The sequence below is a fragment of the Budorcas taxicolor genome, chromosome 11, assembly GCF_023091745.1.
Source record: "Budorcas taxicolor isolate Tak-1 chromosome 11, Takin1.1, whole genome shotgun sequence".
In the NCBI taxonomy this organism is placed as follows: Eukaryota; Metazoa; Chordata; class Mammalia; order Artiodactyla; family Bovidae; genus Budorcas; species Budorcas taxicolor.
The window spans coordinates 12,988,984-13,011,202 of record NC_068920.1 but is presented as its reverse complement, the minus strand read 5'-3'; the positions used below and the strand labels follow the sequence as shown (position 1 = coordinate 13,011,202).

The window sequence follows — 22,219 nt, the reverse complement described above, 5'->3', positions numbered from 1 at the left end:
CCACTGATCATATAAGAAAAAGACACAACAGTGTATCTGGTTACAAATCCAAGGAAAGAGTACTCCATTTTTCTTCTAATTTATGTTTCCCAAGAGTAATTTTGTTCAGAAGATTGCCAGTATTTCTAGGACAATAAGTTTCTTGTTACTTGTAGGAACACATGCTGATTCCTTTTTCTGACCATAACTTGAGTTTTTTGTGTCCCCCCCCCCCCCCCCATTTTATCCTAGCATCTGTGGGCTTCCCTGGTGGCTCAGCTGGTAAAGAATCTGCCTTCTATTCAGGAGACCTGGGTTCAATCCCTGGGTTGGAAGATCCCCTGGAGAAGGGAAAGGCTACCCACTCCAGTGTTCTGGCCTGGAGAACTCCATGGACTGTATGGTCCACGGGGTCGCAAAAAGTTGGACACCACTGAGTGACTTTCACTAGCACCTGTAGATCAATACCTCATTAACTTAAAGTCTGAAACGCAGAGATTTAACTAAAACGTTGCACTCCTCTCAAACGTAATGCTTATTATGAATTAACATACACATGGGTAACTAATAAAGAGGTGTTTAATAAAGCCTGAAAATATACATCAGATTATCATGAATCTCAAACACTGAGATTACCTGTCTTCACTTACCTCAAATGTTTTACTTAATAAAAATCGTGTAGGTTCTTGTTTTTCACCTAAAACTATCACAACATTGTTAATCAGCTATACTCCAATACAAAAAGTTAAAAAAAAATCAAGTAGCGACTTTCCTGCTGGTCCAGTGGTTAAGAATCCACCTGTCAATCCAGGGAACATGGGTTCGATCCCGCATGCCTCAAGGCCACTAAGCCCGCTCGTCTGTGCTCTGCAACAAGCAACAGCAACCACTGCAATCAGAGGCCCCTGCACCAGAGACGCCCCCACTCACTGCAACTAGAGAAAGCCCATGTGAGGCAATGCAGACCCAGCTCAGCCCAAATAAATACATTAAAAAGTTAATAAAAATCAGTATGTCACTTGTAAATGAGCTAAATAAAATCAGATGTCCCCTAAACAGATTAGTGAAATGCAAATTTTAAATGAATATGTCTAGTTTCATTCCCTCTTGACTAAGCACCTTAAGTATGCTCAGCATTGTATTAGGAACTTAGGTTACAACAGTGGATAAGCCTGGTTGCTTTCTGAGGCTGATATCCTAGAGCAGAGACAAACAAAATGAGTAAGCAAATTTTAAAGAAAAAAAAAAAAAAAACAGCACTCCCTGTGATAAGTGAAACCAAGGAAATAAACAGGGTATGGTGAGCAAAAACAAGTGAGAAGGTGGGGGCCACACCAGTTTCTACCAAGTGGTTAGAGAAGGTTTCTTCTCAAAGATGAGTTTTAAGCTAAGATCTGAGACAGTTCAGGATACTTCTCCAAGGTCACCTGACATTGGCAGGCTTGCTTATCAGGCTGCCAAGACATTTTCAGCATTAGGAAACAAGTAGGAAAAGGCACCCATGGCCGGGATTGAATGCAGGTTAACGAGCACCCAGCTTGCCTGGCAGGCACTGTGCACACCAGCCGGTTAGAACAAAAGAAGTTACACATCAACAGACTGCTCACCCAGAGAGTGTAAAACCGTCAACACAAACAGCAAATGACCGGCCTTGGGGATATGCAAAAGAAATGTATCCTGTTGATTCATACTTCCTGATGATGCCTCTCTGACTGACAAGGCTCCAAGCATTTCCAATGTATTTCATGAATAAGTTACTCCTCTGTCCCAGGAGGATGTTTACAACTATGTAACACATTCCCTTAGACCCACAGTTTGTAACTTACTTTGTAACTTTCAGTTTGTAACTTACCTAACTCAGTAGGTATATAAGAACACTTTAAAACCCATCCTGCCACCTTCTGTAGGGCTCTTTAACACGCCACCCACTGACAGGGAGGAAGAAATCTGTGGATTGTCTCAACACCCTTAGAGAATCCACATTGCGAAGCAATTACTGAGCTTTCCAGGTGGCACTAGTGGTAAAGAACCCACCTGCCAACGCAGGAATCATAAGAGCCACAGGTTCCATCCCTGGGTCAGGAAGATCCCCTGGAGGAGGGCACAGCAACCCACGTCAATATTTTTCCCTGGAGAATCCCCGTGGACAGAGGAACCAAGTGGGCTGCAGCCCATGGGTCGCAAAGAGCTGGACACAACTGAAGCGACTTAGCACAGCACAAGCAATTACTTCCTTAAAATGTACTGTCCTAACGATCAAAGCTATGATAATCAGATTTCACCACATTTTTAGCCTCTCATAATAAAATTCTCCTTTCCTACTGCTAAATGGATTAATATTAAATAGCTTTGTCTGAGTGGCAGGTGACATGGCTTGTGACTTGGATTCAACTTACCTGGAAAGGTTTTCTCCTCTACCCATGTGGAGTCCAGAACCGCATCTACAAATAGCTATAATTTGCAATCAGAAAGTCTAAGAAGGGCTTGGGGCAGAACTCCCTACCTAGGAGTCTCTTTTGTTTCATAACAGCCTGTCCCTGGCCTGAAATGACACTATTATTGAGTTCTTTTAGAGTTTTTCAGTGCTATTTTTTGAATCTTTAAAAATCTTTCTGAAAAATCCCTAGGGAATATGTTAAATGGTTGTTTTTGCAGGATAAGAGTTGACAAACAGCTTCAAGCAGTGTGGCTCAGAAGCCACGTGTACCTGTAGACCTGGAAAGCTCAGAAAAGCAAGGAGTGAGAAGAATTTGGAGGTCACTAAACAGCGAATGTCAAACTTTACAAACTTGCCTCAGGCCAACTTACAATTTCAAATACCAGTGGTTCCCAACATTGGAATCACCTGAGGATCTTTAAAAAACATTGATATCCAGCTTTCAGCCATGCATTGATTTCACTGATGGGGGTACCACCTGGACATCTAGGCCTAAAAGCCCTCCAGGTGACTCTCATGTATAGCAATGTTTGGAAGCCACTGACATAAAGAAGCATTGCTGTTAACTGCTTTCTGGAGTGATTTGATTGCCTTCAGAGGTCAGGATCTCCCGTGCCAGTGCTTCTGGACCATGGCCACTAAGATTCTGACTTAACTGCTCTGGGGAACAGCCCAGCATCACGTATGCCAGGTCGAGAACCACAACCTTAAGCCTAGGAACTGTTTTCTGGAAAGTGTGCTACAACTGTCCCTAAATAAGTCACGAGTGCTATTCTTCCCACTTTGTTCAAGTCGGGGATTACCCCCAAAAGGCAATGAAACATTTCTCCAAGGGAAGAAATTTAGGGGATTAGAGGAGGGGGGTAATGAGGGCGAGGAATTTACTAAGACAGAAGCAGCAGAGATGTTAGAATAAGGAACAGCGCTGGTGCCTCTCCGGTGCCCCAGCTTGACTGACTGGCTTGAGAATTTCCTTAGAATACTTCTTGGAGGTGGCTCCACCTTGGCTTTGATCCCAATAAATTGTGAAAACTCCTGTCCAATCAGAACCCGTGGCGCTGCAAGGAGCCAGACAGGCAGGCCTGGAGCCTCCAGTCCCTGTGAGATTCTGCCTCAGGAGTTTCCCAGGAGGATGCCTGCACCCCTCGGACGTCTGCGGCGGTCTTGCTCCATACCTTCCGGAACCCCGCCCCTCCGCCCCCGTCCTTACTTCCCCCAAAGCTCAGCGGAGTTGATTCTCTCCTTGAAAGACTTATAAAGGACTCGCTTAAGGTTTTTGACATGGGGATTGTCCTTAAAAGAAGGACATCTCCGACGTGGCTTGGAGACACGGGTGCTGCTCTGGCAATGCCTGCAAACCGACTTCGGGGCCTGGGCAAAGCCGCACGTGTCGCCTCGGAAGGGAAGTCCGCGGAGACCCACCCCACCGTGCGGCTGCGCCCGCTCGGGTCGTGGCTCCTGCGCCCCACTTCTCCCTGCCTAGAGCGCGGCCCCTACATCGCTGCGTCTACGCTGAGTCAGTTTATGAATGAAGAGGAGCGCAGATCGGAGGCACAGATTCTGGGGAAAGTTCTCCTCACGCCGTTCTCATTTACAGATACGAAGACGCGAGGGGGAAAAGCTCTGACTCGGTCCGGGTTTGCCACAGAACATTTGCGGCTGAGCCCGATTTAGCCGCCCTTGAATTTCCATTCTGTTGCCTGGCAACCGGTTCAGACCAGCTCCCGGCCCAACCCCAGCCCCCAACCTGCACCCTTTCTCTGCCCGTCCAGCTTGGGCCGAGCTGATCAAGAGTTCAGCCTTTGGGGGCTCGGGCCAAAGACATGTGAGCGAGGGTACTAGGGTAGCGACCCCAAGCCCGCGCGAGCCCAGACTCGCCGGGGCTGGCGAGCCTCCCGCGGTCCTTTCGGGACTTGCTTGTGCATCCCTCCTCCCCCAAATCGGTGGACACTACTTAACCACAATCGTCAACTTTTCTAAAGTTCTCAGCTGCTCCCGGTGGGAGAACAGGCACTCAAGAGAGTTGAGGACGCCGAACCAAACAGGAGGGGCAAAGTGTTGAAGCGCCTTCTCCGTCCCAGCTGGCCCCACTTGGGCCGGACTTTTCTGCCACAGTCGAGTTAACCGGGCCCGAGCCGGGCACCAATTGCGAAAAGCGCAGACTGTGCTCGGGCGGCTCGCGGAGACGCGCCAGCCAGCGCCGCATTCGGGACCCAGCGCCCCAGCCCGCCCCTGCGCCGCGGCGAGCAGCCAGGGGCTGGGAGCGCACGTGCCGCCCCCTCTCCCGCCCCCGGGCCGCGCAGGTGGTGCGAGGGCAGCTGGCCGGTCCGCGCTTCCCCGCCGGGGCCCCCAGCGCCAGGGGCTCCTCCACCCTCTCACTCCCTGCGCCCCGCGCCCAGGAGACTGGAAAGGGGAGAATGTTCTGGTCTTTACGCTACCCACGCACCCACCCCGCCCGCCCCCGATACTTACCCAGGTTCACAAAGCTCATGACCATATCGGCGTCGTTGAGGAAGGCGCTGTCCTGCGCGCTGGTCAGTGGGGACGCGCCCCCGCCAGGCCCGGTGGCCAGGAGGCTCCCGCTGCCGAGGGGGTGCGCGGCGCCCGGCGATGGGGACCGGGGCTGGGACGCGCCGGCCCCTCCGCGCGGCCCGGGCTGCCGCCTCTCCTCGTCCGAAGCCCCGTCCTCCTCGTCGTCGGCGGACAGGGCGTTGTACAGGTCCAGCATGAAGAGGGGCGCAGACTTCAGCCGCCCGGGCGGGGGCTCCCCGCGAGCTGGCTGCTGCTGCGGGAACACCGGGGGCTGCGGAAGGCCGTGCAGGGGCCGCGGCCGGTGCGGGAGCCCCAGCACCGACAGGATCTCTCTCTGCATCTCCCGCTTCTCGTGCGTCTTGAGCCGCCGGTACAGGAAGCCCGAGGAGGAGGTCTGCGGCGGGGGTGGCCGCTCCGCGTGGCCCGGGCTCCCGCCGTCCCCCAGCAACGCCCCCTCGGCGGCGGCGGCCGCGGGCAGGGCCGGGGGCCCGCAGAAGCTGCACAACAGCCCCCACCACCAGCACAGCCACTGCGCCGTCCGCCCCAGCATCCCCGCCGGGCCGGGCGGGCCCCGCGGGCCCCGCGAGGCGTGGAGCGGCGGAGCGAGGCCGGAGCGCGGCCGCGGTGGCCCTTGGCGTGAACAGCTCCCCCCGCCACCTCTCGGCGGACTCGCTTCCCCTTCCCGGCCTCAGTCCTTATCTCTCATGGTTCTCTGGGGCGCCCCCAGTTGCCCGGACTGGAAGAGAGGCGGAGGGGGCGCGATCCCCGCCGCAGAACCACTGGAGGGGCAAGGGGAAACCCCGCACCCCTGCGGAGGCGCAAGGTCCAGGCCAGGTGCGTCCGAGTCCGGGCCGCGCTGCAGAGGGCGTCCTCGCCCCCGGGCGGGTCAGGGGGCAGTTACTCTAGGGTCTGGCTGCGGGCGCACAGCCCTCCCGGGGCGGCTCACCAGCGTCGGGGGATGCCCGGCATCGCCCCCGCGCACGCCTGAGCCTCGCTCGCGCGGCCGCCGTGAAGTGTACCCCCGCCGGAGGGCCCCGGCCGTGGCGAAGAGGCGTCCCAAGGTTCCAACCCTCTGGGCGAGGCTTGAACTTCCTTCTCGCTCACAAACTCCGCGCCTCTCGGTCTCCGGATCGCCCTCGAGATCTCGGCGCGCTGCTCCCCTGCCCGAGCGCAGGCGGTCAGGATCCTGCTCTCCGTTCCGTGCTGGCTCGGCTGCCCCCACCCCGGCCTAACCCCGGTTCGCAGAAGGGATGGGAGGGACGCGGGCCGGGGCGCGGAGCGGAGCGGCGGCGGCGGCGGCGGCAGCGCCGGAGTTTGCAGGCTCCCGCCTCTCGGAGCCGCGCTGCCCGCAGCGGCCAACGTGGGCTTTCTGGTGCGCCTCTCGCCCAGGTACCGCACTCCAGCCCCCGGGACGCCCCGCCCCTCTGGAGACGGACAGGCCGGCCGCCAATGGAGAGGCGCGCCTCGTCGGTATTTAAATGGACCCGCCCCCTTCTTGCACCCTCCCTCTCCCGGGAGGCGGTGCCTCCGCCGAGCGTAGGTTTCAAGTATTGAGAATACTCGCAGGCGTCCCGGGAGCAGCGACTCAGAAAGGCATCCAGATCATCGGTAGGGAGAACGATCTGATCAGAGCCCAATGGAAACCTTGCTCTTTTACGATTCCATAAAAGGCCTAAACTGATGTTTTTAACTAAATAAAAGTGAAGTCAGCTGTTAAATCAGTGTCACCTGACTCAGTTGAGGAAGAACAGAAAAATGATTTTCCCATTCCTTCCTTATTTTCTCTAATTGATGAAATGTAGTCATTTAACAGTCACGTGGCTTCTCCAAGACAGCTGCTGGGACTTGGGGCACAGCTGCGGAGAAGCTGCTCCCAAAAGCCACAAAGAGGGTCAAGTGTAAGCCAAACCCTTTGTCCAGAGGGCTTGGGCCACAGTATTTTGATTTATTTCTTCATTTGGGCTTCGGCTTTGCTTCTTAGGGGCTTCCCTAGTGGCTCGGTGACGAATCTGCCTGCAATGCAGGAGACCCAGGTTGGACCCCTGGGTTGAGAAGATCCCCTGGAGCAGGGAATGGCAACCCACTTCAGTACTTTTGCTTGGAGAATCTCATGAACTGAGGAGCCTAGGGGGCCACAGTCCATGGGATCAAAAGACTAGGAAACAAATTAGCAACTAAGTACTGGCGCTCCACTTCTTAAGCTAGCCCCCAGAAGAAAGCCAGTGTAATTAGATCCTATAATAGAAAAACGCATCCCCATCGCCATCTTCTTGGAAAGGTTTTAATGCTTCTCCAGTTTGTCTGTTAAGGATGCATCTTAATGTATTGAAATGCACTCTATTTCACACAAAGCCAGATCAGTAAAACTTGAGGTGAAGTGGTACAGGTAATTTCAGTAACTGCAGGGGCTTGGCATGTTCCCATTATAGACAGGGCCCTGAAACTCTGCTTGCTGGGAACATTAGACAAGATCAAGCACGTAAAAAGCATTATAATTTTATGGCAGGCTCACTTCTCAGCTAAAGACACTGCCCCTCCACCCAAACACCACCACCACCATCTGCCATCCAGGATGCAAATTCATTTGCTCTTCCCATCCAAAAATGCCAGTTATTGGTGCATCTTAAAAGGAAGTTCTCTTAAAACATTTTGATCTTTTATCTACCTGGTGAAAACAGGTGCCTTAGAAATTAATACTGACCTGGCTGCCATGGTTCACAGAGTCCAAGGCATTTGGGAGCCAGACCAACCAAATACATAGAGCCTTATAGGATTTGTGATCTTATGGAATCATGAGGTTTCTGCTGATTCATGCCTTATAAGCATGTTTACCTTGTTTCAAAGAATCTGTTTTGAATAGGTAAATGTCTTTACCTCCCATCACCCCCACCACTCACTGGATTGCTCTTATCTGTTGACCTGTTTCAGCCCAGACACACTGGTCTTTAGGATAGACTTTGGTTTTACAAATGTCCTATAGCCATTACTCTCAGGCAAGACAACATCAGCCACACTGACGGCCAATCTCTAACCATCTGCAGGGGTTGTTTTCATCTGAAAAGAGGAACACATCAATCCCTTGGTCTGGGATTCCAGGCCCCTTTGAATTCAAGAGCCTCCATCTCCCTCTTTCTTCTGCTGGGACCTGTTAGCAGCGTGAAGTCGTTGCAGCCCCCAAGAGCTCTGATTCAGAAGATCTGAAGTCTCAGCAAGTGCCTGTGGGCTTCCTCCTTTCTTGAACCCAGTCACGCCTTCTTAAGACTTCTAGTGAGACACGAGAAGAGTGAAGCAGCTCCAGCCTGTCAGGGCAGTGGGGAAAGCCCTGGAAAGCCAAAGAACCCTGAGCATAGGGCACTTCGGGAGGCCTGTGCCCTTCAGCACACAAAGGCAGACCATGACTCGTCTATTGCACACGCACCTATTACATGAGCCAGAGGAGAACTCAGGCAAGCACACCACCGTCACCTTTTGTCAGATACTTGGTAAGAAGTAGATGGACCTATACTACCTGGGTCTAAAACGGCCCTTAGTGATTTGTAATCAACGTCTGTGCAGCAACCCTGATTCAGCTCTGCCATGGGCTCCACCAAGAAGTACTCTCAGGTCCTGTTGTGAGATGCTAGAAAAAAGGGGGTGCCTCCCAATGACAAACACAAGAGCACACAACTCTCTTAAGAGCCAGAGGGGAAACATATGGCGTGAGATATGACAATGTTCATAAAGACGGTGACATTTGACCAAGGACCACAGAAGAGGATGTGTTCTCCTCACATCTCCACTGCCCCCTACACGTGCATATGTTTGTCAGAAAACACTCCAACATGGCCTTGGATCTGTTAGGGGAAAGAGGTATAAAGAGATATGATTCTGAAATTTTCATACAGTCAAAATTGGGACCACTGCTTCTTCAAGCCAATCTCAACTCCAGGTGCATAAGGGACGCCAAACCACCACCTCACCCCCTCCCTGCTTCTCTGACCCCTGCCCATCACTCACTCCAACCCTCCTCCAGAAGACCCAAGACTAGGGGCTGGGCAACGTCCAGATGTGATTCAGGAGGGATGGAGGAAGGGCCAGGAACAGGTCTGCCTCTCAGGGTTGGCTGGGCTGTATGATGGAGGGAAATCAGAGGGAGCTTCGCCCCCTGCAGGACACCAGAGTGTCACAGCCCCTCTGCTCTGTGGGCCTGGCCTGGCTTCGTCAAGTTCTCTGCAATTCTCCAGAACATCTGGGTGGAAAGACGAGGAATTCGGTCAAGAAGCCGGATGTGGAAGCCAATCCATATCAAACATCTGGCGGCTTGGCTGACATTTCATGCAGATGGCCTTCCGTTTTCTGGAGGAGGTTGCCGGTCCCAGCCCTGCCCACAAAGTAGGGGACTGAGGAACCCCTGCCGAAAAGCAAAGGATTGCCCTGTGCCTTTGGTGACACGGGGGTAGGATGGGAATCCTGTACCCAGGGGTCTGTCAGGGCACAGGGTAGGTCACAGAACAGAGTGTTTGTTAGAGCAGTTACCCATGTTCCTTTCATGTTATGAGGATTTCCAGTTTACATTCATGACTCACGTGACCAGATAATTTCTATTTTAAAAAGATGCTGCTATTAATTTGGTACATCAGATATTCTATACTCTATGCTTTCCTTTGAATTATATTATTAGCAATAAACTGCAATTGCAGTCTTTGATTTGTGTACTAAATCATACGTGGGCCCCTCTCAACTGACTTTTGCAAGACGTAAGTAGCTGCTTTTAGAATTAATCTAACATAGAAGCATTGTAAGATAAGCTGCTCTTGTGTTTAAAAGCCTGAAGTCTGGTCGCCTGGAATCCTTGGGCAGCTCCGCTTAAAATACTACCTTTTTATCTTCTACATCCCTGTAAGGATTTGAGTATGTATTAACTTGAATTTCTCAATAAAATAATTTGCTCAGACTTTCAAAATGTCAATTTGGAGTTGCGTGAAAAGGAAATATGGTAAGTAAATGTTTGCAGAGTATGAGAAATGAGAATTTGAGAGTTAAATAAACATTGCTTCTGAAAGCTACACCTGTAAGGCAGCCTTCAAAATACAGGTCTCATCCAGAGGTCTGTGGTAACACTTGTATTCACTCACACTTTCCTTTTACTGTCAACTATTCAAAAATGCTGGGCATTCACACTTCAAAATATCATGCAAGCCATCATATTTTCCTACTCATGAAGGACATCTGGTGGCAAAGTGAAAAACTAATACATAAATCTGCTTCCAGAAAAATTTTCCACACTGTAACCCAAGCGGCAAACCTGTTACTTGTATGTGTGTGCCTCAGACTTTTCTCACCAGCTCACGTCTTTATCATCCAAGGATTTAGACAGGTTACGCTATATCAAACCACAGAATCTTTAGAAACATCCAGAAGATTCATTTTTGAAATGTTCATTGGTTAACTGACATGAGCAGACTAAACTTTAATTTTTTTTTTTTAACTGAGTTAAACAATGCTTAACACAGTCCCATGACTAGCTCTACTATCCCTGGAGTTTGGTTCCAAGAAATCACCGAACATTAAGTTCCACTGGGCGGTGCCTGAGGTCTCTGAGCTCCACCCGTCTGTGGTTCCCTCTGGATGTGTCCCTGGTGTGTCAACCAGAAGATCCCGTGAAAATATAACATGATTTTACTCCCAATCCTTTTCACTGGTACCGCTGTAAGCAGTGTGTGGGGGGTGGGGGCAGGGAAAACCACACTGTACTGGATAAAATCAGGTTAAAATGAAAACCAAGGCTGTCTTTGAAAGAGGAAGAGAAAGTCTAAGATGTGTACCAATGGGAAAGCACACGTTGATACTAACCGTTATTGTCGTTTAGTTGCCAAGCCGTGTTCCACTGTTTGCAACCCCGTGGACCGTATTCCCACCAGGCTCTTCTGTCCATGGGATTTCCCAGGCAAGAATACTGGAGCGGGTTGCCATTTCCTTCTCCAGGGGATCTTCCCAACCCAGGGATCAAACCCACGTCTCCTGCACTGGCAGGCAGATTCTTTACCACTGAGACATACAGGAAACTTGATACTAATTACCCAGCCTGTATTCATTCATTCATTCTTCTGACAAATATTTGAACGACATATATTGAACACCCACATGTGCCAGGCTCTGTTCAAGGTTTGGGGACACCAAAGAGTCAGATTTTAGAAGAATATTGACAATAATAAAACTAAGAAAATATATTCAGGTAGGCAGGCTATTGTGTCTGTGATTTAGCCCTCAGTATTCCACCTGTGAGTATGTTTCTGTACATTGCAGAGGGGACTTTGCAGACAGAATTAACTTTGCTAAGCAGAAAGTAGGAAGATTATCCTGTAGTAACCAGGTGAACCCAATGTAATCACAGGGGTCCTATAAAGCAGAAGCGAGGGCTTCTTTCCTGGTGGTCCAGTGGTTAAGAATCCACCTTGCAATGCAGGGGACACCAGTTTGATCCCTGGTCCGGGAAGATTCCACAGAATGAAGCCTGTGCGCCCCAATGACTGAACCCCACACGACAGCTGCTGAAGCCCAAGCGCCTAGAACCCGTGCTCCACAGCAAGAGGAGCCGCCGCGATGAGCCCCCCCGACACAGCCAAGAGCAGACCCCTCTTGCCACAACTAGAGACAGGCCTGAGGGCAGCAATGGAGGCCCGGCGCAGACTAAACAAACACTAAAGTATATACATAAATCTTTATTTATACAAAGAGCAGAAGAGGGAGGAAAATGAAATAGAGCAGTCTGCAAGGGACTGGAGTCGCCTCGCTGGCTTCGAAGGTGAAAGAGCCAAGAGCCATGCGTGCAGGCGCCTCTAGAAACGAGGGCAGATCTCAGGCGACGGCGAGAACAGGAATCTAATTCTGGTTTCTGTCAGCAACCTGAATGATCCTGGGAGCGGTTCTCACCCAGAGACTCCAGGAGGGAGCCTTGGGCAGCTGGGTCCTTGATGTCAGCCTTGGGGTGGGTGGGGGGGACGCCCAGAGCAGAGGAACCAAGGCCACCAACTGCCCACCTAATAAGTTTGTGCGGCTTTAAGCCACTGATGCTGTGGAATTTTCTTGCATGACAACAGGAAACAAGTAAGTATGTAGTATAGTGACAAGGGCTGTGGGAAAAAAATCAAACAAAGGAGAGGGGGTGGGGAGTGGGGACAGCAAGGAAAGGCTTCATTGAGAAGGGAACCCTTGAGTCCGGACCCAGCAGAGGAAAAGAGAATCAGCCTTGAGGCTATCTGGTTGAAGAGATTTCTGGGCAATGGGGAAACAGGACGTGCAAAGGCCCTGAGACAGGGGCATGCCTGTTGTGTCTGAGTGAGAACAAGGAGGCCAGCAAGGCCAGCCCAGAGGAGAAAAGGGATGACAGTGTAAAACTGCGTGAGGTCTGCAGGGCTCAGGGGAGGCGCAGACATAGGGGACAGACTTACGGACACAGAGGGGGAAGGAGAGGGTGGGGCGAACTGAGAGGGTAGCGTTGACGCGTGTACATTACCAGGAGTAAAAGAGACTGCCAGTGGGGATGAGCTGTACGATGCAGGGTGCTCATGCCCAGTGCTCTGTGACAGCCTGGGTCGGGGGGGATGGGGCGGGGGGTGGGAGGAGGGTTCAGGAGGGAGGGGACACATTTACTCCTGTGGCTGATGCATATGGACGTATGGCAGAGACCACCACAACCAAGTAAAGCAATTATCCTCCAATTAAAAATACATACAATTTCATAAAACTCCCCAAACAAAGACATCAGAACCCCACGGAGGTGCTATTTATAATGGTAATGGGCCTGATCACTTTCCTCCCTCTCTTTTCTCTCTTTTTCAGATGGGGTGAACTCTGCTGTGTGTCCTGCAGCTCAAAGACTCCGTCATCTCCACTCTACCAGAGCCCATCTGGTGAGTTTTTTTATTTCTGTAATTGTATTCTTTCCATTTGGTTCTTTTTTTTGTTTGTTTTATATAACGTCTGAGATTTTCTGCTTTTTCCTTTGTTTCCAGGGAATTTGTAATTGACTGTGGAAGCATTTTTCAGGACAGCTGCTTTGACAGCCTTGATGATTTGGGTGAGATGAGGTCGTCTGACATCTGAGTGATCTTCGAGGTGGCGTCGGTCAGTAAGTTGGGGCTTTCTTGACTCTTGGCCTGGCAGGTGGCTTGGGGGATTTTGAGCGGGTTTTTCTCTGGGGCTTTGCTTGTTGTGTGTATTTTTGTTTTGCACCCTGGGCACTCTATTCTGTCTCCAGTTTCTGTGCATGCGTGCTAAGTCACTTCAGTCGTTCTCTGGACTGTGGCCTACGGACTGCAGCCCGCCAGGCTCCTCTGTCCATGGGATTCTCCAATCAGGACTACTGGAGTGGGTTGCCATGCCCTCCTCCAGGAGACCTTTTCAATCCAGGGATCAAACCGGCATCTCTTATGTCTCCTGCATGGGCAGGTGGGTTCTTTACCACTAGCGCCACCTGGGAAGCGCATGAGACTCTGGGTCCTATTTACATCTTCTATCAGGCAGTTGCCCTGCCTAGGTCTAGCAGGCAGGTGCTGGCCTCCTTTTGTAGGCACGGCTGGTTCCAACGCCAACTTAGTTTTTAGAGGCTTTGTGGCGTCATCATCTGCATGGTTTGTCCGGTGCTGTTGGAGTGTTCTCATTCGTGTTAGCGCTGCCTGAAGGGCCAGTCTTCCCCACACAGACCCCTGGGTGTCTCTCTGTGGGGCGAGAGTCCTTTGGAGACAAGGACTCTCTCTTGGAGTCAACTTTTAAATACCCATACACTAGTGATCTGCAGCCAAATGTTGGTTCCAGGACGGTTCCCACCAATGACCGCATCAGTCATTTCTATTGTTGTCATTGGGATATGGAGCCGGTGATTTAATTGATTTTAACAAATTCCATACAGTCCCAAACACAAATAAAGGTAGCTTAATTAAAACACAGGACAAAATAGGAAGGACTTACCCTGATGGTCCAGCGGTTAAGAATCTACCTGCCAATATGTGGGACACAGGTTGGATCCCTGATCCCAGAAGATTCCACACGCCATGGGGCAACCAAGCCTGTGATCCACCCCTACTGAGCCTGTGCGTCTAGAGCCTGCGTTCCTCAACAAGAGGAGCCACTGCAATGAGAAACCCAAGCACCCTAACCAGAAAGTAGCCCCCACTCACCGCAACTCAAGAAAGCCCACGTGCAGCAGCAAAGACCCAGTCCAGTTCAGTTCAGTCACTCAGTCATGTGCGACTCTCTGCGACCCCATGGACTGCAGCACACCAGGCCTCCGTGTCCATCACCAACTCCTGGAGCAGCCAACAAATAAATAAAGAAATATTTTCTTTTAAAAAAAATAGGAAAATCAAAAATTACTAGATTGGAACCAAGTCATCAGGCAGGTATCTAAAATCATAACAGAAATGAAGCACTGTATTTAGCTCAGAGATGCCTCGGGGGCAAGACAAAAATGGAAATGGTGGGTTATATTGTTCTCATAGTTGAGCAGAAAAATGCAATGGTATCTGGAGAAGTTTTTCTTGCATTGAATCCTCGGAGGACTTTTTAATGTAGTTCCTTCTAGAAATCACTCCTCTGCCTGTTGATGATTGCATGCTCATTTCTCCTTTGACGGAATAAGCCAAATCCGCTCCAGTAAGACTCGTACTTCATATTCCGAAAGTAAGCAGGCACTGCTGTTTGGGATCCTGTGTGGTGTTTTGTGTGGTGTCTGAAACGCACCGGGGAGTTACTACTAGCAACGTGCAAAGAAATCATGTCTGCCTCTGAGTACAATTTCTGCAAGTATTTTTCCATGATGAGAATGCAGGAAAGGGCAGAAATTTCAAACACACCTGAGGTACTTTTACCCGGTAAGTTTCTTGTTAAAGAATCACCGAAGTGCTTGATTTCTATACACCCTGATGGCTCTGTGTTTACAAAGCCAACAGCCCACCCAGGCCCCTGGCTGCCTATGCTCCTGTGACGAGACTGGGGAACAAGAGGTCAATGAAAGATCTTGCCGAAAAAAATTTTCACCAAATTTCCCACAGAGGCTAGTGAATTTACCCTTTAACTGAACTAGGGTGGTAGACAGAGCAACTCACAAATCAATAAATTTTCAGTCACCCTCCAGATACACAGCCTGGCTAGCATGGGCAACAATCACTACATCTCACTGTTACCTGTTCTGAAATCAAGACTAAGCTTTTTTGTATCCCAGCCCTTAGCACAGTGCCGGGCACATAGTAAGGTGCTAAATCAACATTTATTCAGTGATAGAATTTTATTGGTTAACAGCTTGGGTGGGAAAAGAGAATGCCTGAGACATTTTCCCATCACACACTTTCTCTACCATGAGAAGATCTCAAAACATAAGAAATTATGTGCATTCATAATAGTTAAACTAAACTGTAGCCAATGATAATAAATATTACACTATTCACTAAATATAAGCAAAATGTCAGACCTTTAAGACGACATGATTCTCTTCCCACACAGACATTAGCATGGGATCACCAAAGCTAATTTTAGCAATCACCTCTACTCCTTAAATGTGTATAAATCACACTCATAAAAATGAGACTTTCATACAGAAATAAAACTAAAATTTGCCAATACACCTCAGAGTAAAAATGTTATTTAAGGATTAGTAAAACATTTATTTTCCTAGCATGTGAATAGGACACTTGTTCTCCTAATTTTCCTTCACGTCCCTCACCAGAACTGAAGCTTCTGACATCTGGAATGGATTCTTTCAGATGCACGCATACACCTGTTTCAAATCCAGACGCCCCAGAATCCGTGCAAAAAGAGCCTCCCAGACAACACCAGTGGGGCAGGCCTCCTGTCAACCACGCACTTGGCTAAGGAAGGACAGCCCTTCCTCCTCGCCGTGAGACGGGAGCTGGAGGGGAGATTCTGTAAATGCTGCTGTGCTCTGCTTAGTCGTTCAGTCGTGTCTGACTCTTTGCAACTCCATGGACTATAGCCCGCCAGGCCCCTCTGTCCATGGAATTCTCCAGCAAGAATACTCGAGTGGGTTGCCAGGTCCTCCTCCAGGGGACCTTCCCAACCCAGGGATCGAACCCAGGTCTCCCGCATTGCAGGCGGATTCTTTACCTTCTGAGCCACCAGGGAAGCCCATTCAATTAATGAAATGATCCTATTATCACTTACAGGCTCATGGAAGTATGTTTTTCATGGTAAGCCTTTTACTGTAATTACTTTAGTTCTAGGTCGTTTTCTCTTTTCATCAGAGAAACTCAAGACACATTCTTTTCAAGACTGCTGTGTTCTAGTTATGCAAGAATCAGAGGGCACTTTCCTGGTGGTCCAGTGGTTAAGACTTTGAGCTCCCAATACAGGGGGCCGGGGTTCAATCCCTGGTCAGGGAACTAAGATCCCATATATTGCAGCAAAGCATGCATGCTGCAACAAAGACCGAGAGCAGCCAAAATAATTAAATAAAAGTAAAAATATATACATATACATATATATAAATATATAAAAATCAGTGCTAGAAACCCACTGTAAAACCTAATGCCTCTGGTTAACCATACCCTCTGTGTGTTTATATGTGTGTATGTGTGTGTATTGTGCTTAGTCATGTCTGACTCTGCAACAATATAAACTGTCACCCTCCAGGCCTCTCTGTCCATGGGGGTTACCCAGACAAGAATACTGGAGTGGGTTACCACTGCCTACTCCAGGGATCTTCCTGACCCAGGGATCGAATCCAAGTGTCCCAAGTCTCCTGCAGTGGCAGGCAGATTCTTTGCCACTGAGCCATCGGGGATTTCCTTAACCATACCCTATCATGCACTTAAAGTTTTACTGAGGATAGATCTCATGGTCTGTGCACTTAAAGTTTTACTGAGGATAGATCTCACGGTCTGTGTTCTTACCCAGAAAAGGAAGGCAAGGACATACGGAAACTTTTGGAGGTGGTAGAAACGTCTTTGACCTTGACTGTGGTGAAGGTTCCACTGGTGTCTGCACGTGTCCAAACTCATCGAACTGCTTATACTGAATAGGTGCAGCTCTGTGTAGGCCAGCTATACTTCAATAAAGCTGGGTTTTTAAAAAAGTGATCTGAATGATATGTCGAGACATATCAGACAGGATCGTGAGGAATTCAGACCATCAAAGGATAAAGGATAAACCACCCCCAAAGGGTTTGAACCAAGGAAAACTGACTCTGATACTGTATTTTAAGCTATTTAATAGGCTGCTTTGCAGAGCATAAAAAGTAGGAAGGCCCAGAGGGGAATGTTGTAGTAAGCCAGGTAAGCTGCACCCAAATTTGTGACTTATGGAGACTGTGAGATAAGAAATGTTTGCTGTTTTCCGCTGCTAAATATCAAGGCGATCTGTAGCAACAGAAAACTAAAATGGAGAAGAAAGTGAGGAACAGAAATCTTGATCAAAAGAAAGCTAGAGAACTATGGTTAGGATTGACAGTGTTAAGTAACCAACTTACTGAGACGCCTCAACTCAACGGGGTCGAAATGTAAAACATCTTACATTTCTCCAGCCTTATGCCTTCAACTGTCTAGCCCCCGTCGGCCCTTCCTTAACACAGCTGGGGGAGATTTCATCACTTGCCACTCACTCAGTTGAGAAGTTCATACAGTGTAGTGCTTCAGTGTCTTTACTAAAAAATGTCAAAATAAGATTTTGAAGGAGCATCCCACGCCCATTATTGGATCCACTGTCTGCATAACCAGTGGTCAAAACCTTATAATAATGTTTCACCAATCTTATGGTTACCGAAAGGGGAAGAAGGGAGGGATAAATAAGGAGGCTGGAATTAACATATACACACTGCTGTGCATAAAAATGGGCTTCCCCATTGGCTGAGCGGTAAAGACTGCTTGCAGTGCAGGAGACGTGGGTTCAATCCCTGGGACGAAGATCCCCTGGAGGAGGACATGGCTACCCACTCCAGTATTCTTGCCTGGAAAATTCCATGGGCAGAGGAGCCTGGTGGGCTACAGTCCATGGGGTCACAGGAGAGTCGGGCACAACTTAGGAACTAAACAACAATGTATAAAGTAGATAACCAACAAAGACCTATAGCAAAGGGAGCCAGTTAGATGCGCATCTGAAACCAATAACGTGCACTGAAGTGAAAGCCGCTCAGTTAGTCTGACTCTTGGCGACCCCGTGGACTATACAGTCCCCCTGGAGACTATTCTCCAGGCCAGAATACTGGAGTGGGTAGCCTTTCCCTTCTCCAGGGAATCTTCCCAACCCAGGGATCAAACCCAGGTCTCCCGCATTGCATGAGGATTCTTTACCATCTGAGCCACAAGGGAAGCTGAAGAATACTGGGGTGGGTAGCCTTTCCCTTCTCCAGGGAATCTTCCCAACCCAGGAATGGAACCGGGGTCTCCTGCATTGCAGGCAGATTCTTTACCAACTGAGCTGTGAAATACAACATTGTAAATCAACTATACTCCCTTATAAAATTTAAAACTTTTTAAAGTTGTAGCAAAAAAAAATGTTTTATAAAGGGTTTCTCACAGAACATTATAACTTCTCAGCATATTCTTCAGAATTCTGCCAACACACAAAATCTACTGTTTTTATTTTTCCTAGAATCCATTTTAAGTATAACTAAAAAAAGTGCTCAACTGTATTATAAAGTTGTGTGTTTCCTCATTCTTGCTCATCTGCCTTTTAAAATGTTCCCAAGCAGAAACCAGGCAGTTGTCAAATATGATTGCCTCATTGCAGGAATGAACAGCTTTGGTCTCCTTACTGACGGAAATGAACATGTCAATTTATTATTGCTTTGATGCACATCTTGACTTGATGAGCACTGATTTATATTCAGTATTTTGTTTAAAATGTCAGCTTCTTTGATACCTTGCTCTTCTTCCTTGAATATTGCTAATGTTTAAATGGATGTTCATAGGTTTGAAATGATTTCTCAGAGGAGTTAATTCATCCATAAGACAATATTCCATGACTTGAGCCCAAGTTTGCAAAATATCTTGTGTGCCCCTCCTGGTGTCATGTCAATTTTATAATTTAGATGTGTTCAGTATTTAAGAAAACCAGGGAGAGGCTGACCTACAGAGATTCTCAAGCACTGGAATTACTGTTATTATTTCCAAAGATATTTTCTTGGCTTCTAAAATTCTGTGTGTGTGTGTGTGTGTGAGAGAGATTTTAAAGCTATTTATCTTCCTCAACACTCTCCTTTATCAGCACCTCAGAGGATGTGGTCTGCGTCTCTGCCGTCTTGCCTATCCTGGGCTTCCCTCTCCCAGGGGTAAGGACTTGAAGAAACAAACAAGAAAGCAAAGGTTATCCTAAACAACTCATGTCCTGCTGGTGGCAGTGATAGGGAGCATCGTTGAGCCACCTGATGCTGCTGCCCTCTGGCAATATCATAGCTTCTATATACCCAGGACATGTGTTTGGGTATATATGTATGGGTATGCTGCTGCTGCTGCTGCTAAATCACATCAGTCGTGTCCGACTCTGTGCGACCCCATAGACGGCAGCCCACCAGGCTCCTCCGTCCCTGGGATTCTCCAGGCAAGAACACTAGAGTGGGTTGCCATTTCCTTCTCCAATGCATGAAAGTGAAAGTGAAGTTGCTCAGTTGTGTCCGACTCTTAGCGACCCCATGGACTGTAGCCCACCAGGCTCCTCCATCCATGGGATTCTCCAGGCAAGAGTCCTGGAGTGGGGTGCCATCGCCTTCTCCAATGTATGGGTATATATGCGCATATATATATGGTGGAGGTGGCGTTCAGATTTGCCCCTGCCTTCGCCATCCCTGAGAACCCCTTCAGAAAAGGGTACCATGTGTCTCTCTGGCCCTCAGTCATCTCCCCACATCAGGCATCCCCTTGCTGGCCCAGATGCCTCCTGGAGGGCCTTCCTTCCTGCCCCTCATCTAACTTCAGTGCTCTTTGTTATTTATCCATGGAAGCCACTGAAAGTCTTTTCCATGTCCTCTGAAGGCCAAAAAGAACTACAATGAGGCCCCCAACAGCCATCTTCTTTATCCAAACTATGTTAAATCGCAGTTCTTACTCACCCTACTGGGCTTCCCCTGTGGCTCAGCAGAAAAGAATCTGCCTGTAGTGCCGGAGCCACAGGAGACAGCGGTTTGATCCCTGGGTCAGGAAGATCCCCTGGAGAAGGGCGTGGCAACCCACTCCAGTATTCTTACCTGGGAAATCTCATGGACAGAGAAGCCTGGCGGGCTACAGTCCTTGGGGTCTCAAAGAGTCATACACAACTGAGGCGACTTAGCACGCATGCACTCACCCTTCTGGCAAAAGTTAGAAAAGTCTCTGGACTTCCCTGTTAGTACAATGAATCAGAATCCACCTGCCACTGCAGGAGACACGGGTTCGACCCCTGGTCCGGGAATATCCCACCTGCCAGAGAGCAACTATGCCCGTGAGCCACATCTACGGAAGCCCTCGCGCCCTGGAGTTTGTGCTCCATGACAACAGAAGCCACCGCAATGAGAAGCCCACGTGCCACCACGACGAGCAGACCCCACCTTCCACAACTAGAGGAAGCCTGCGTGCAACAGCTGAAGACCCAGCACGGCCAAAAATTAAAAAATAAATGAATAAATGTTTGTTCAAGTTAGAAAGCGTCTCACCTTAGAAATGTGAGGCAGAGGCTGATTCTATGGATACACATGCTCCTAACCCTGGGGGATACACAGCAAGCTCCCCCACAAATTTGTGGGATCCCTTCACCATGCTCCCCTCTGTTCCCAGGGAGACCCCAGAGGAAACTACTGGGTTTCCAGCTTCACAAGCTTGAAGTGAAGGAGTGAGACTCCAGCCTTCCTTCCTGCGAGTCACTCATCTCTGCGAGTGACTCTCTGGATGCTCCCCGCGTGGGAAAAGAGCCCTGCCTCCCTGGTGAGGAAGGGGAAAGCTTCCCCCAACCCAGGCCACTGGCTGCTGAGACCAAGGGGTCCCCCTCTCTGCACTCCTAGGGGTATGGGAGGGAGACAGGAGTCATGGCTGAGGCTGGTAAGGAGCTGTCTGCTGCCTCCTTAAAAATCCTCGACGGAGTGAATGCCTCTAGATTGCGGGCAGTCGTTGGAAAGGATTGCTTCTCTGCTCTCCATTTTGGGCACATGGTGACTGAGCGAGGAAGATAGTAGACATCTCACTTTGTGTGACGGACAACCATCAGAGGCTGTCCCAGGAAAGCGGACAGCATATACAAAGGCCAAGAAACGGAAGACCACGACTCCTGATGAGGACATCCTTATGTTTGATTTGCAAGGGCTCTAAGATCTGAGTCAAAAGCTGAGGCTAAAGGCACAAAAAGAGACCTAATTGTCTAGAGACCTGTAATGCCCTGCTGTGCTCAGTCACTCGGTCGTGTCCAACTCTTTGCAACCACATGCCCGCTAGTCTCCTCTGTCCATGGGATTCTCCAGGCAAGAATACTGGAGTGAGTTGCCATGCCCTCCTCCAGGGGATCTTCCCGACCCAGGGATCGAACGTGTGGCTCCTGCATCTCCGACACCGCAGCCAGATTCTCTGCTGCTGAGCCTCTGGGGAAGCCCCAAGTATTTCCTACTGAGGAGTAACAACTATATACCGTTGGTGGAACAGAGTTGGGGAAGAGTTTTTTGCAAAGGAGTGACAGGATTCTGTTTGCAGATTAGAAGCGTGGCTCTGCAGGCACTGTGGCAGGTAGATCATCTTGGTGCGTCCGGAAATAAGAGGAAAGGAAGGGAAAGGAAAGGGTGTCTTCATGTCTCAGGCTTGAACTGGAGGAATGGCAGGTGTGATGGAGCTGAAGGCACTTAGGATCGAGACCAGCTGTGTCTCTGTGGTTAACCAGATGTCCAGGAAGAGAGTGAGGGAGACGCTGGCCTTGATCCATTGGTTTCTGGCTTGAGGAATGTGGTGGAGAGCACAGGTATTTCCAGAGGAGGGGTTCAGCAGCGGGCGCACTCCGCTCTGGACGTATTGCGTTGGGGGCTCTCATAGGATGTCCACATGGAGCTGCCTCATTGTGAAACCATTTTGGTGTCATTTCGGGGGCTCTGAGGAGCTCCAGTACCACAGTTCTTTATGTCTCAGCTCAGAAAAGGATTCAGCAAGAGGCAAAGTGATAGATAAGAAGTGATTTACCAAAATGGGACGCTCATGAGGTTTACAAGCAGGCAGGTGAGAAATATCATGCCCCTAGAACTTACTGGGCAACAGTTTTATGATCAAAGGAAAAGTGGGGAGGGGAGAAGACTTTCTTTGTCTTTCTTGAATGGACCTCATGTTTCCATCATCC

The 22,219-nt window shown here is 49.3% G+C and overlaps 1 protein-coding gene across 1 annotated transcript in view; it reads right to left on the bottom strand.

The window, feature by feature from the left end:
• BMP6 (bone morphogenetic protein 6) overlaps nucleotides 1-5,498 on the bottom strand; it is a 144,784-nt gene extending 139,286 nt beyond the window's left edge. The window contains exon 1 of the mRNA XM_052648567.1: nucleotides 4,889-5,498. Coding sequence (XP_052504527.1) covers nucleotides 4,889-5,498 — 610 coding nt within the window. The remainder of the gene's footprint in view (nucleotides 1-4,888) is intronic.
• Between the last annotated feature and the right edge of the window lie 16,721 nt (nucleotides 5,499-22,219).